The sequence below is a fragment of the Ovis aries genome, chromosome 2 (genome assembly GCF_016772045.2).
Source record: "Ovis aries strain OAR_USU_Benz2616 breed Rambouillet chromosome 2, ARS-UI_Ramb_v3.0, whole genome shotgun sequence".
NCBI lineage: Eukaryota > Metazoa > Chordata > Mammalia > Artiodactyla > Bovidae > Ovis > Ovis aries.
Window position 1 is genome coordinate 189525120 of NC_056055.1, and position 16895 is coordinate 189542014.

General features: G+C 41.4%; 1 protein-coding gene across 1 annotated transcript in view; it reads left to right on the plus strand.

Annotated features, from left to right (window-relative positions):
• Positions 1 to 1360: 1360 nt before the first annotated feature.
• Positions 1361 to 16895, plus strand: part of CNTNAP5 (contactin associated protein family member 5) — a 1086429-nt gene continuing 1070894 nt past the window's right edge. Inside the window, exon 1 of the mRNA XM_012140581.5 lies at positions 1361 to 1810. Coding sequence (XP_011995971.2) covers positions 1729 to 1810 — 82 coding nt within the window. The 5' untranslated portion in view covers positions 1361 to 1728. The remainder of the gene's footprint in view (positions 1811 to 16895) is intronic.

The following is a 16895-nucleotide window of genomic DNA, read 5'->3' on the forward strand; positions in this document are numbered from 1 at the left end:
GCTTAGAGACAAGAGGATCATTTACTTACAAATGAGAGGACCTCGGAATTCTTCTCCCTATAATAAAGTAAGGGTGTTGCTAACCCAATTCTCATTCAACTATAGATTAATATTCCAATGATGTGAGTCCAGCTCTAACCAAAAGCACAAGGCTAACTTCAGGATTCATGCAGAAGCTGCTTGAGTCCCAGCTCAACCTGCCGTAGCTGTGCAGCTGGCGGCTGAGGACCGAGGGTTGTCAGGAATCAACTGTGTAAAATAAGTCTGCATATTTGTTATTGCTGAGGGAAACGGTGGGGGAGGGGCAGGAAAAAGGAGACATCAACTTCCTCTGAAGTGACTCCATCCCTAATGTGATTATAACCTCAAGTAGAAATCATTATGGCTCCTCATTTTGTTAAGGTTTGACAGTTTTCTGACGGCTTCCAATAAAAACAAAATAAGCTGATTTATGGCAAGCAGGAGAAATCCCAGTTGTAAACTAGAAGTCAAAGATAAAACCAGGGTTTCTAATAGGGGGCCTTTAGGAAGAAACCAAAACTACTATTTTCCCATCTTTTTAAATTTAAATCCTATCCAGAGAAGCTTTAAGATCTAGAATCCTATGAGTCAACTAGGACCCCCACCCTGACTCTCATCTACCACACCCGATCTGTCTTCCCCTCTCTCTCAGATGCCAGGAACCTCCTGGGCTCCGGAACCGAAATCACCAAACACCTTGTGGTACTTGCCCAAAGCTACGTGCCAACAGCGATGAGGGACACGCAGACCTGGTCCGCCGTCAAAGGATGAGCCACGGGAGATGGGAGCTGGGTGCGGGGTTGGGACCACGTTAAACCGCTATATCAGAAATCCCAATATTACCAATGCCAGTCAGCCTTCCATTCTAGAGAACAAACCCGGGGCAAATTCAATCGCGTAATTCAATAATTCAAGTCTTCCCTCGCCTCTTAAAAAAAAAAAAAAAGAAAAGAAAGAAAACCATCTCGTTGTCAAGCTTTCCAAAAGCAATTCCCTCTTGCTAATACGTTCTGTCTTCCAACTCCTGTTAGTATCCCTTTAGTAACGTTCTTCGAAAACCTGGTTTAAATTTCAATGCTTTTAAGCATCCCCCACATTGGGGGGCAGGGAACGAAGGGAACCAGAGAGACCGAGGCAGAGATGGAGATGTGCGGTCCCTCCCCGGCCCCCTCCAGGTAGCCTGCGCGCACCGAGGCGGCTGGCGGTCGGGGTGGAACGCGCCGGAGCGGGGCGAAGACCCGCCCAGGCTTCTCTTATAGGAGAGAGCCGGGCGGGCCTGGCCGGGGGCGGCGCCGCGCGCCCCATTCGCCTATAAGGAGCTGTCCGCCGCCCGGGTGCTGATTCCAGCTCTAGTGGCTAGCGAGGTGCGTTCGGCTGTCCAGCGAGCTCGGCGCCTGCTGTGGCTTTGGGTCGGGTTTGCACCTTTAAGAAGAGGGGACCGGGAGGAAGAGGCGAGCGAGGAAGGGAAGTGCAAGCCAGCGGCAGTTGCGGGGACAGTAGCTCCATCCGCACCTCCAAAGAAACCCCCACCACGGTTTCCAGTAGAGCGTTTGGACAAGGGATGGAGTGAAGCCTCGAGTGCCTCTCCACAGGGGGGAGGGTGGGGGTCAGACTGTGCAGAGGAGAAGAGAGAGAGAGAAAGAAGAAGCCGCGGCTGGCGCCTACGAATTTGGAATTCGATTGGGAGGGACCTCTTACTCGGGGGAAATGGATTCTGGACCACGGCTGACCAGCGTTTTCACTTTGTTCTTTTCCGGCTTGTGGCATTTAGGATTAACAGCGGCAAATTGTGAGTACCAGGAGCTTGGGGCGGGTAGGTGAGGTGGGAGACCCTGGCGTTTGGAAAGACACTCAACTGTCCAAGCGTGTTCAATTGTGTCTGCTCTGAGCAGAGGAAAAGGAGGAAAATGCTGATTGGTGTGTTTCTATCTCTCTAACCATCCCAAAAGTTAGCAGAGCTCGAAGGAGCCAGCCCCTCTGGATTTTCTGCCCTTCTTCCCGAATCGGAAAGTTCGGGGGAGAAGGGAAGATTTTCTTGCCTCAGCCTCCAGCCAGCTCCGAGTTCTCTACCTGCCTGATCTCAGCCAGAGCTTCTCCCGCGAAGGGTCCCCAATTCTGGCTGTAGGAATGGGGGCTGATCTTCCAGACACAGAGTCGCTCCCAGCCACTGCACTCGGTGACAGCGGTTCCTTTCTGAATGCGGCTGCCTCGCTCCGATTTGCAGTATGCCCTGTGCCTCCCGATCCATGGCTTTCAGCTCTCCCCTAGGCAGAAGGCTCCAGTTGGGATACCCTACAACCAATGGTCATCTGTTTAATAGGGTTGGGAGTTTTGGCCTAAAAGTCATGGGCCGATGTAGTCAAACCACAAGACCAATGGCTGCCCCTGTTATAGGAGAAAGAGCTTTGATGCACACTCCACCCCCAAAATCTTTGTGCCAAAGAACACATAATGAGTATGCACTAAGTGTACACTCTGCCATCCAAGCTCTAACCTCGGCAAGTGCGGGGCATTTAATTTAATAGGCAGGAAAGCTGGACACCTGGGGATCCGCCACCTGCACGGTGTATTTAAAGAACTCAGCTTGTCAAACTTGAATAAATAGCTGGAGCCATCAGAGGTGCAAGCTCAATTGCTCAGCTGCCTCTCTAGGCAGAGAAAGGGAAGTTTTTCCAGTTCTGGAAACTCCTAAATGAAGATATAATGCAATTAAGCCATATGTGTTGTTTCCAAAGATGGTTTATTAAGTTTCCTCAAGGTTCTGGGTTTCCTGCCTTATCTACTAACTTCATCATGAACCTCAGTAATATCTAACCAAATTCGAACTGTTCTGATACTTTTTTCTTATTTTTGTGGAGTGAACCATCACTATTAGAGAAGAGTAGGAAGGCCACTTACTACTTACAAGTTTCTCTACCTCACTTTCCACCCTCTTAATCCAAAAGGTCCTTAAGAAAGAGATACTCAGTACCTCAAGGGAAAACAATTGGAAAATGTTTACTGATAATGATCCAAAGCTGACCCAGTGCTCCTATCTGTGATTGGAAGTTTTGGGGCTCTGAAATTGATAGTTAGTGGAAATGGATTATAAAGATTTTTGTTATAAAATCTGTATTTCAAAGGTATACTGAAGAGATCAGCCTCTTTAAAGGGAAGGAAGCAAAAGGCCTTAGTTCAGAAATTATTTCAGAGAATAGGTAAGGACAGGGTGAAATCTAATATTTCTCTCCTCTTTCTCCTCCTCTTCTCCCCACATCCTCCTGCTCCCCTCCCCCTCCGCCACTTTTTTTTTCTTTTGTAAGTAAAATTGTTCCTATGGTGCTGTAGAAAAACATCTAAGTGGTTCAGTAAGAAGTAGTTAGTCATGGTGCTTTCTTTTCTAACTCCTAGAACACTAGAGGTCAGTATTGTCCTAATGATGCAAGGTGTGGCAGTAAAATAGCTGTGCTTTTCCTCTAGCACATACACCTATCTGAAAACAGTTAATATTTTGAAGATCTATGAAGAAAAAATGAGGAATAAGGGTGAAATAAATAGAACATGCTCTAGAGAAATGTGGTTTGGGCTTCCTTATGTAGCATCTTAAGAGCAAGGAAAAAAAAACATAGGATGAGTTTTTCTGTAAATTAACTGAATTATAGTTAATGTTACAATAATGTTCATAAAACCTAAATGGTATGACTTAAGGCTCATGCTTATCATTACTGATGCAGCAATAAAGCTAATTCTAGGCATTTAAAATAAAACCTTGTGATAATGAGCTTTAGTATTTCATCACTGACAGTGTAATTTCCCTATTTCCAATCAGCATTTCAGTTGAATGCATGCTGCTTGCTAAATATATGGGGATTAGTGTTCTTAAATAGTAATGTTAAATGTTTTTATTTTGCCAAACAAAATGTATTAATTCAGTGAACAATAGAATAGCAGCAGAAAATTACTTTGAATTCAGTTCTGGTGGTCTTCCAAACCTGTGATGCAGAACCTCTAAGGGGAAAAAAAAAAAAAAAATTAACATTCCACAATTCTTCCAGACTTCTGTTGTCCACATACTTAATCCATTTTTTATAGTGCTTTTGTTTATTTTTTAGCTACACTATTAACATTTATATGCATATACTGACAAAGAGAAATCTTTTAAATTGTCAATTTTTGTAAGTTTATAGATAATTTGGAGGATTTTCCCCCAGGATTATTATTTCTATATTTTGAAATAATACTTCAAGTCATTTGTGACAGTACTCTTGGAAATGGATTATTTACCCAAGATGCTCCATGGTATACTTGTGAACTTTGTTCAACTAAAAACAACTTTAATTTTTTCTAATCTTCTGGCAACAATTTATTATTGTTGGTGCTGTTTGTGTATATTTAGTTTTCTCATAATCTGACCGAAACTTGGGCATTTAGGTACAAGGGAAAAATGAATTCTTGCCCAATTATAGGTCATATGCTGCTGCTCCTGCTACTGCTAAGTCGCTTCAGTCGTGTCTGACTCTGTGAGATCCCAGAGACGGCAGCCCACCAGGCTTCCCCATCCCTGGGATTCTAATTAAACAAAATTAAAATAAAGTCAGTTTAGAAGGCTAGCTATAGTATAGATAATATGAATCTGTGAAGAGAACGTAATTACCAACCAGTAATAAAAACTCTGGAAATTCCCCCATTTCGGATTTTCAGGATATTAAACAGCTACATTACTTCCTTTGGGTTTACCCTGAGGGAATTAGTTAATTTCAAATGTAAATATGATAAGCCAGTGTTAAATGAAAAAAACATTTTACATATAATATCAGCTCCTTTGACATAAGAAGAAATGACATGACTTGATAGTTGGTTAGAATGAAACTAGGATTTTGAAATGACAGAAGTTCTAGCCCTAGTTATGCCACAGCTAAGATGCCAAACACCCATCAGGTGATGCATCATTTCTGTTCTCACAGCTCAGATGTAAAATAGCAACTGAGATATGTATCTACTCCCAAATAGAATAGCAGCTCAAATTTTACAGAGGAAATTCTTCAAACAGGTATGTTAAAAGACATGCTTGCATTCAGAAGACAAGAGGAAAGCAGGGGACACTTTTAGGGTCACTGTTCACCTTATTTTACAATAATTGGATGATATTTGATTATAAAGATCCTTAATTCTGACCAGTCACTTGAATGATCTCTAAGCATCTTTTCTCTTTGTTGCTACATATTAGGTCCACACAGATAACAGCCAGGAGAGAGAAATCGAAACTCTTTACTACTTTCATCACAGGCAGAACTTTATCGAAAATATAGGAAGATGTCAATCATATTCCTAAAGATCTTCAAATAAAGAGACACACCGTACCTTGAGTTTTCTGAAGCTTATGCACAAACCCAATCAATACATAATATTATAAATAAACAAAAACTAGATTATTTTTAGCAGGAGAGTGTTTGCCATTTACTTTTTTGTGGCATTTACATTGCAGTCATCAGAAGTGAAAGAAACATTATATTGCTCCCTTGCAAGAGTCCTGAAGATTTTCCTGTGGTTGAATGGGCTGGTCTTTGACTATCCAGATGAATTCTTTTCCCTTTCTCTTCACATAATCCCCATCTCCAAACCAGACTCATATTTCCACAACTGGAAAACAGAAAACCTGCACTAGCAATTATCATACAAGGGTATACACTTTTAAAAAGTCAGTTTCTGTAAGAATCACCTTAACTCACCCCCACATCTTACTCTTATTCTAATGAATGACTGACTGTCCTCTAAATTGCACTTTTCTTTTCCCAGCTTCTCTTGCTTTTCCTTTCTTTAATGGGACCCAGTTTTCCTTTACTAGATTGCTTTATTTTTCAGTGCATGCCCATCTGTTACAAAACAAAATAATGTGATATCATTAAAAATGTTCCTAAAATTTTTGTTTTAGTTGGTTAACAAAAAGCTCTTTATCTTGTATGCCAGAACTCTGCTGAAATATGACCTATATATACAAGCCTAATTATCCTTGTCATGTAGGACAGTGGGGAGATGGTCTAGTTACCTGAAAGGTTAGAGTACAAATATCATTCACTCAAAAAGGCTTTATTTTGAAGTTTCAGGGTTCTCATTAGACACTTCTGGGATGATAGTACTCAAAACTGTTAAGCAATTATACTTAGAATAACAACATAATAGAGTTTTAATTCCTACTAGCTGCTAGCTGCTATGGACTTAGTATCTCCCAATCCATGTGCTGTGTTCATGCAATTTGGCAAGGAAGCACAGCTAGGTAGACTTTATTAAATCCAGTTTACAGATGAGTAAATTTAAGGTTGCTGCTACTGCTAAGTCGCTTCAGTTGTGTCCGACTCTGTGCGACCCCATAGACGGCAGCCCACCAGGCTCCCCCGTCCCTGGGATTCTCCAGGCAAGAACACTGGAGTGGGTTGCCATTTCCTTCTCCAATGCATGAAATGAAAAGTGAAAGTGAAGTCGCTCAGTTGTGTCCGACCCTCAGTGACCCTATGGACTGCAGCCTTCCAGGCTCCTCCGTCCATGGGATCTTCCAGGCAAGAGTGCTGGAGTGGGGTGTAAGGTTAACAGACGTTAATAATTTTCCCAAGATCATAAACTCAAGGAATGAAAAAAATCAGGATCTGGACCTGTATCTGTCTATCTCCAAAGATCAGACTTTTTACAAGATATGAAATTAATCCCCATGCATTCTGATGGGGTCTCTGTGTGTGCATCTGAAGAAAGTTGCCTTGGTATCTCTGTAGTTAGACTCTGCAGCTCTACTCATAACAAAGGCCGCGGAGGCAGCTCTTTCCACCAGAACCAGCTCCTGAGCTCTACCTTAATCTACATTTGATGCAAGATGCCAGACATTGCAATAGTCAAAGATTGGAAGCCTTATATCTGGAGGAAGTTGTTCTGTTTTTCTTTTACAAGTTTCAGGTTAAAACTTGATAAGGAAAGGAGATAGCCTTGAAGATGTGATGTGTGTGCAAACACACATACATACACAATACCATAAAAAGGTATCTCTGTTGGTATCATGTCTTATAAGTCAATAGATGTCAGACAAAACTATTAATTAAATAGCAGGTATAAGCTTCCTTTCTCAGTGTTGGGCTGATCCTGAACAGGCTCTGCCTAATACTATAAATTTCATCCAAATTACTCTTCCCATATTGTATAATTTCCAGTTTCTGGAATTCTGTATTCTACAGGCAAACCATGCTTTCTCATGTTTTTTTTTTTGTGTGTTTATTGGCATATGTCTGTCTACTTGGTTGAGAATGTCCTTTCACATTTTTTATCCTCTATCATTTTCTCCATCTCCTCCCCTGGAAAATATACACACTTTCCCCAGTCTAGGTCAAATGTCCCTGTATATTACTACTATGTTTCCATAGCATTTCCAGTCCTTGTCTCCCCAAATAAATGTGCATTTCCCTGATTATCATATTTTATCTGAATATCTATAGTCAATGCCTAAAATATATGGATGAGAGAAGAAATGAATGGGTTCCAACTAAAATTTTTCATTTCTAAACCAAAATCTTTCTATGGTCCCACTGCTAGAGTCTTTTGAAATGCATAGGTTTATGTTTGCTTGTTTGTTTTTTCAGATAAAAAGTATTACTTATTCTAGTTTTGGAACTGTTAAGATGTTAGAATATGCAGCTTTTAAGTGAAAGAGTGGAAATTTAGATCATTTGGTTGGATTTGGAGCTGAAGAGTGGGCTTCTACATTTACACAAGGCTGCACATTTCCATGAGTTCATTGCTGACATGATCTTATTTCTGTGTCAAATAGCTCTTTGTTCCTAAAAGAGAACATCTTCCCATTCTTTGGCCTTAAAACCAAGTTTGAGCTAATTTTATTAACTTGCTTTTGCAGTTTTAATGAGTGTTTTCTGTATAGTCTGAAAATACACAGATATATATTGATATAAAAATCCTTCTTCATAACTCAGTGTTCAGTATAAAGAAGAAAAGTTTAGATTCTATTTAATGGGTTTTAGTCATAAACTACTGGAAAGATCTTATCTAATTACCAACCTACAATACTGCCCTGATAACATAATCCTGAGTCTCTGATGTCATCTTCTTATGCCGCGGTTGGGAGAAGATTTAAGCGTTAAGAGTTTGTGTATGTTACCCATTTGAAAAATTTTGTTGAAGAAATGAGTCCCAACAAAAAGTTCTCTTTGTTAAAGTCAAGTTGTTCTATGAAGCTGGAGGAATAAATATGCATTAAAAGATAGAGGCCATGACCTCAAGGAACTTTATACATGAGCAGCCAGCAAAATAAATCCTTAATCACATCAAAGTGATAAATGCTATAACAAAGGTAAGCACAGGTGAGCATCTCAACTGGCTGGGGCATCGATGCAGGCTCTCTGAGGGAAACAGAATATAAGTCAAGACTTAGAGTCAGACTTCCCAGCTGGGGAAAGGAAGGGAGGTATTAGAGGCTTTTTGTGTTGTAGTGATTGCTTGCACAAGTGACTCATAGGCCTACAGATAGAAGAAAAAACTAGACAAGTAGGTAAATATGGGAGTCTTTGATTTTTACTGCGAAAACTATAGAGGGTCATCAAAATATTTTGAACATGTAATTAAATAATACATAATCAGATTTTTGTGTTTAAAAAATCACTGTATAAAGGAAAAATTAAAATGAGCGAAGGCTAGTCATAAGAAAACCAGTGAAGAGCTTATTACAATAACACAGGTGATAATTAATAAGGGCCTAAGGAGGAAAGTTTCAGAACCTGCAAAGGTCATAAAGAATCGGAAAGAAAATCATGAGCCAAGTAAATTCAAAACCAAGGAATCTATGAGCAAGTAAACTCACAGAAGGCACAGATTTGTGGTTAAAATGTATTTTATTGCAGCTTCCGTTGTTTTTGACAAATGAGAACTGTAGGTACTAGAAAAGGTGCTCAGTTCTCTGAAATGAAGTTCTTCTCAGTGAATACCAAACGACCATATTCTCAGTGCAGTATATTTCATATTTGCGTGACACCATATAGCACATGCTGTCTGTATCCATCATCCTGATGCATCTTGTAGTCTGTAAATTATGCTGGTTTTTGTCAGCAGAGTGAGAACTAGTCGTTAAGGAAGGAGCAATTAAACCTCAATCCCCCACCTTCTCATCCCCCTCTGGTAGGGAGGTAAACCAGGGATCATAACTACTATCAGTGGCTGCTCTAGGGAAGGAGAAATCGGGGAAGTTGGGTGTGCCAGGTTGATTTGCCATCATTGGTAATTGATTTGCTGGCATAAATTCCCCATCTCTACATTTCTAATTGCTTTTGTGCATATTCTGGGGGGTTGATTAATGCCATCTGTTCCTTGGATCAGCTGAATTGATTGAGTTTTAAAGGATGACAACATCAATGTTGAAGATAGAAAGAAAATGAAGGAAAATGCCAAAACATCCCTTGTGGTGTATATTATTTTTAACTATCTACCTTTGGAAGCCGATACATCCTCCTGAAGACAGTCCGAGGCAAATAGCGGTCTAAAGAGATTTGCCTAACAGACAGATGCTTGTAGGTATTAGTCTAGGCCACTGTTTGCTGAATGTATGTGTTCAGTCCCCTCTCCTCTGCCATCCTTCCTCTCTTCCCCAGTCCTCCTCTCTGTCATGTGGCCAAGTATTTCGGGTAATACCATTGGCTTTTCCCTGATTATATTAAAATGTGAAACGAGGGGAGAAAAATATCTGTTGCATTCTGATGCTGCCTTGCTAAATATGTAGGCATAGTCACCAAATGTGAAACCTCCCATCAAAGCCTATTCTAAGAGCAGTCCTGACAGAGATGTACCACCCACTGCACTTGGGAAAGCCCACTGAATTCCAATACCCCGACCCATCTGTCTGCAAACAACTCTTCTACTAACTCCATTGGTCCCTGAAATGGTAGATATGAAAGAAAGCCTTCGGTTTCATAGAGAAGCCTTAAAACACAGAGCCTCACTGGAAGAGCAAATATAAGAATCTAAATCTGTGCTGAACTCCACTTGACTAACAGAAACAGAAGCAACATTTCTAGAAGAGATAGAGCCCAGTGTCTGAAGGAAGGGGGGAGGATGATCTGAGCTGGGGAAGGGAAAACAGGAAGGATGTTCAGAATGTCCAAGACAAGTGTCACCCACTTCCTGATTTTGCCCAGGCTGACCCTCTGTATTGCAAGGGTGAAAGTGCTACAGGTGGGAAATTGGGAGGTGATAAAGGACAGTAGAAAGGGCACAGGTCCCACAGTTCTGGGTCAATGTGACTCTCACTCAGGATTTCCTATGGATACTAACATGAGCCTTGTGGTGTCAGTGTCAGCATAACCTGAGTTACTCTGTATAAAACACACATGACTTGTTTTTATAATTGTTAATGAATCCTGACATGGATGCTCTCAAAATCAGTTACAATAGTAATCGGGCAAGGACAAGAACATTTCCATTCCCAAGCAAAGTTGGAAGGGCTCACTCTTTCTTCATCAGAGAGCTAAGTAATTGCCAAGGCAAAAGGTTAGAGGGACTGTGGGTAGAATTGGTCTCCACGTGACAGAGACCCAAGGCCACCTGGGTTCCTCATGCTGCCTTGCTAAATACGTAGGCAGAGTCACCAAACGTGACCTCCCATCAAGGACTTTTCTGAGGGCAGTCCTGACAGAGATCTACTACCCACTGTGCTTGGAAAAGCCCACTTGGTCTCCTTCAAGGTGCAATCAGGTATGATCTCTGCTTCTGGGTTTTGGCCACTGAAATGCTTACTACAAACCTCATTAAGGAAGTGGAGAAAAGAGCTGCCCCTAGAAAAGAAAAGAGCACACCATCTCCAGAAAACCCTGGCAGAAGATTTCAGTATTAGGGGAGAAGCATCCTTGAACAGACCTTGAGAAAAGGATCAGTGAACCTGAGCAGGAATATATATAGTATTCCTAGTAACCTAAGCTCTCCATTTGCGGGAGACTTGAGCAGATGGAAGTTAAATCTGCTGGTCAGGAGAGCTGTACTTTCCTTCTGGCTGCTGCTGAAGCCTCCTTTCAGTGAATCTTTAGTTCAAGTGTTCTTCTGTTCTTGTAAATGTTGGATTAAAATTGGGTGCTGCTACAACACCTGATGAATTATAAATGCTAATCCATCTTCAAGTGCATCATTCATTCATCCAAAAGTACTTGTGAAATGCCTACTGTGCATTTATTTCTCTGTATAGTCATGAAAGCCTATTGCTATTGAAAACCAACTGATGGAGGGAGAATTGGATTGGTGTCCATATAACCCCAAAACAGCAACAACAAAAAATAACAGTATCTCTTCAAATCAAAGCCATAGCAGTGGGATCCTCCACTCTAGTCTTGTTCAGTGTATTAAGCACCTCTCTTCTCTTCCCGAGTCTTTTCTCTCTGCTTCCTTATCTTCAGCATTTCTTCCCCTTCACGCTTAATTTGCCACCTTTGCAATGCCCTTCCTTTCTCCCTTCCACTCTCCTCCCTCCCTTCCCCACAGTCTTCTACTCCTATCCCTTCCTCTCTTCTCTACACCCCCCTCCCCTTTCAGTCTCCCTTCTTTCACTCTGCCTGTTTCATTTAATGTTTAGTGATTTTTTGGTTGTTTTACAGCCAAGGCTAATGCTCTTTAAACTTTGCCACTGAAGTGCTGCTTGCCAGGAAAAAAAAAAAAAAGAGTGCACAGAACCCAGGGGAGTCTAAGAGATTAGCTTCACGTGGCTGCCGAAGCATGTAATTTCTTGAATTTTTTCTTAAACACTCAGACAAATCTGCATTCCATTCCATATTGCATCCATGTGTAAATTACAGGAAAAATATTTTCCCACAATATCTGGTTAAAAATTGATGAGCAAAATTGATTTACTTAACCCATGACAAAGGGCTGCATACACCCAGGGGCACAAGTCTAAGCTTTCCGGCTCTTTATCCCTATTTATGCCTGCTAGGATTCCTGTATGAAGAAGTACAACTTCCCTGTCTTACCTCTCATTTAGGAACAGGTAGCTTCCTTTCTCGTTAAATGTGATTTGTCTGTGAGCTGCAAATTATAATTAATCAATAATGGGAGGTGAGAAGAGCTTATAGATTCACATGAGGAAAGGAAACCCACAAGCCTACCTGATGAACAGAAATGGAACTTTGGGAGGGGCTGTGGGTAAGAAGTATTCTCAGCTTCACTCTGAGTCTGTGTCCCACCCCATGGCAGTCACCTGGCAACATACTCCACATCCATGGAGCTTACCTTTGAGTAAATGAGCTTTTTCAAGTTACAGGATTGGGGTCAATGAGGTCAGGGTTTTTTTGTTTGTTTCTTTGTTTTTTAAAGAAAATTGGAAGCAGGCTGAGCTTACCAGGATATTAAAGGAGAGATTAATGCTTCTCCTTCTACAACAATCAGGAACTGTTCAACAGTCACAAGAAATGAAATCACCAGATTTAATTCACCAGATCAAAAGGTCCCAACATTAGAGATGAGAGATAAAGTTAAATGATGTTTTCTTCCTGAGCAGAGCTTCCAAAGATACACTTCATCCCAATGGTTGTACCTGATGGGCTCATTCTATTCCTCCCCATAGTCTGATGCAATAGTTATCATCCTCCCCATTCTAGGACAAACATGAGTCAGCTTGGACAGTCAGGTGATTTACCCATGATCAAATAAGTTTCATGTGGTCACATTGGATGATAACCCATATTTCCCTGACACCAGAGTCCATATCTTTTTTACACACTCAATTCAGTTCAGTCGCTCAGTCTTGTTCGACTCTTTGCGACCCCATGAATCTCAGCATGCCAGGCCTCCCTGTCTATCATCAACTCCTGGAGTTTACCCAAACTTACATCCATCGAGTCGGTGATGCCATCCAGCCATCTCATCCTCTGTCGTCCCCTTCTCCTCCTGCCCCCAACCCCTCCCAGCATCAGGGTCTTTTCCAATGAGTCAGCTCTTTGCATGAGGTGGCCAAAGTATTGGAGTTTCAGCTTCAGTACCAGATCTTCCAATGAACACCCAGGAATGATCTCCTTTAGAATGGAATGGTTGAATCTCCTAGCAGTCCAAGGGACTCTCAAGAGTCTTCTTAAACACCACAGTTCAAAAGCATCAATTCTTTGGTGCTCAGCTTTCTTCACAGCCCAACTCTCACATCCATACGTGACCACTGGAAAAACCATAGCCTTGACTAGACAGACCTTTGTTGGCAAAGTAATGTCTCTGCTTTTCAATATGCTATCTAGGTTGTGTTGTGCCCAAGTCACAAAATCTCCCAATGACTACCAGGGAGCTGATATCCGATGCAAAAGCAAGAAAGTTTTTATTACCAAGCTCGAGCTGCGGCTCCCACTGTTATCGACGCAGCGGCTAAGGAGAGGAGCCCCGAGCTCTGGGTTACATTGCTTATATAAGGTATTCTCACTTTTGAAAAACGGGAGTTTTCGGGTTGGGAGATGTCTAATTGGTTACCTTCTGTGGAAGGGTTAGGTGTTGGGTTCTAATTGGTTCCCATTTCCCGGGCTTAATTCGAATTACCCGGGCAGGTGATAAGTCCTGAACATAAAGTCAGGAGATCCTGATCTGGGATCTAATTGGCTCGCAGTTGGTGGGGTGACGTCAGGGGATTTCCAAAGACTCTTTCCTCAGAACTCTAAAATGGAGTCTTCTTTAACAAAATGTGGTGGCTTAGGTTCTTCAGTTGGTCATAACTTCCCTTCCAAGGATTAAGCATCTTTTAATTTCATGGCTGCAATCACCACCTGCAATGATTTTGGAGCCCCCAAAAATAATGTCTGCCACTGTTTCCACCATTTCCCATCTATTTCCCATGAAGTGATGGGACCAGATTCCATGATCTTAGTTTTCTGAATGTTGAGCTTTAAGCCAACTTTTTCACCCTCCTCTTTCACTTTCATCAAGAGTCTATTTAGTTCTTCACTTTCTGTCATAAGGGTGGTGTCATCTGCATATCTGAGGATATTGATATTTCTCCTGGCAATCTTGATTCCAGCTTGTGCTTCTTCCCACTGCTTTCTTGAACTCAAAGCTAAGGTTGAGCTACTCTTGAACTTGAGATGGTCAGCCTTGCAGACCTAGTCCTTCTCTGTGATCCAGGGTAAGAAAAACCTTATCAATCTAGACCAACAGATTTCTACCCCTTGTGCAGGTCATCTTATTCTAACTTTGCTGTCAGCACTTCCCCCATAGCTAGAAGTCTTCATAGCAAATAGTTTCCTGTTTCTGAAAGTTGATTTTCTTACTCACTAAAGCTTATACCATTAAATAGTGGTCTTGAGGAGCCTGAGATGAGCCCAGTTTTAATGCATCTGTCCCTGTCTCATACTCCCTAGAGACCTTCCTCACAAATTTCAGTAGTTTCAGCACTACATCATACTGTAGCCCTCCTAGACTTTATCTGATGGATGTTCTGTTTTTATTTTTGTTTTTTAAAGTTGGTGCTGATAAGAAAACCCCTATTTGTGATGTTTAGATCACAGATTCTAATAATGCAAGGATTGGACTACATTGAGATCCATTCTCGTCCTTGGGGTAAGCTGCAGAGTTCACCCTATATCCGGCACCCAACCTCCTTTCCCCCAGTGGGGATGGATGGGAGGGAGGGTTTTGAACAAGCATATGCTGAATGACATTACTCTTCACCACAGATGAGGTCCCATGATGAGCACTGGCTCTATGGGCCTCAGAGAGTCTGCAAGGCAGAGAACCACCCATTGTGTCCAGTTTCCTTTCATCACCAGTCACAAGGAAAGCCAGGCCAGCAGATTCTATGCTTTATCCTCTAGCTCCCCTGCTTGTGTCCCTTCGACTTGAGCTATTATTTAGCTTAGTTGTGAGGTCTCTGTCTCCTCTGTCCTGTTTTTCAGCTATTTTCTTATCTCAGCAGACCTCCTTGCTTAGGTTCGAAGAGGTTAAGCAATTTGTTCAATGGTCAGAATCCTCACCATCAGAGAAGCTTTGCTTTTCCTCTTCCAACCATAGAGCCATCAGGAAAGGACATGGAGTATTCATTCACACTGAGGCAATGAATCAGAGCTGTGTTCTAGCTCTCCAAAAGAAGGAGTGCTCCAGGCAATAAGACCTTAAATAGTAAAACTTGTTTTAGGAGAACACTATGGTTCCTAAGATTAAATCTTATGTAGAATTTTTACGTAAAATAAATTGCACAGATGCCAGCTTTGCAGGATATGAGGAGAGGAGATGCAAAATCCTATCACTCAACCTATTCTTCTCTCCTGATTCTTCAGGCAAGTAGCACACAAAGCCTCCTGCCTTACCTGTAACTGTAGGACTCTCCAAGTCCATAGTTTCATGCAAAAGTGATGAGGCATATGAAGGTTTTAAGAAACAGTGGGGGTAGTGGGCTCAATGGTGGCCAACACTTGGCTGCTGTGCAGCCACAAGGCCACCCTGGGTGTTTGTCACAGGAGACACGCTTTCAATTTTCTTTTAGGAAGAAACCCTGGAGTAGGAAATTGCAACCCACTCCAGTATTGTTGCCTGGAGAATTCCACAGACAGAGGAGCATGGTGGGCTATTGTCCATGGAGCCACAGAGAATCAGACATGACTGAGCATGCACAGATAAATACATACATACATTCTTTCATATGTTATTTTCCATTCTGGTTCATCACCATCGATTGTGGATATTGAATACAGTTCCCTGCGCTATACAGAGGGACCTTGTTGTCTATTCATTCTCTACAAAATAGTTCTTATCTGCTAACCCCAAACTCCCAATCTATCCCTCTGCCACCCACCTCCCCTTTGGCAACCACAGTTGGTTCTCTATGTCCCACTTGTGGGAGAAATGGACATTTGGCTCCAGAACTGAGGCCCTCTTAGTGTTCCCTCATGTTGATGAATGTGACTAGACATTGTGAAAATACACATATGAAATTCAGTTTTACCCTATCTGGATTCAGGCTTAGTTTCTGGTTCTGGTTGGAGTGTTATTGTCACCACAGGCATACACATTTCCTTAGTGTACCATTCATTAGAAAATCACATTGCATTAGATCTACACTGTACTTACATATGAGTGAACTCCAAATGCTCCTGCTCTCCATTCTTTTATTTGTTTAAATTGGACCTATTGCTTTATTTTTCTTCTTTATCTATTTGGCCATGCTCCATGGCTTGCAAGGTCTTAGTTCCCTGACCAGGGATTAAATCCAAGCCATGGCTGTGAAAGCACTGAGTTCTAACCACTGGACCACCAGGGAACTCCCTATTCTGTATTCTCAATAGAATTCAATGTAAGTATTTATGATGCTATACGTACATGGATATATATGTGTACACACAACTATATGTATACACACAACTATATGTATAATAAATTTGAGATATTATTAGTTTTCTTTCATAGTTAATATTCCAGGTACAATTTTACATGTGCATGCATGCTATGTGAACTGTTTATTCTGGAAAATGTCAAAATTTATTATCCCCCAAGGTCAATATTGACTTGGGTGTCACTTCTGTGAATATTTACCTTTCTAGATAATGAATTGAAATGGGCATTTGAATGGAAATTAATATCTATTTATTTTCTGAAATAGAATGTGTTTTGCCATGAGAATGGATAAATGCTCTTGGGAGGTGTGCAGACGTGTCCCACCGTGGAGGCTCTGCTTTCAGCGTGGTGCTCAGGAAGCATCCTTTGCATTCTGATTTACTTTGGTTGGGGGTTTTTAATAGTTCTTTCACATGATTCTTTTACTTAATGGACAGAATGCAAAACTTCAGATATATTCAGCTTGGCATTTCAGTAACATAATCAGGAGATAATGACACTTGTGCATATGGGTAATAAGTATATATGGAATTAATGAGCACTTTAGTTTTGGGATTTATTTAGGACAA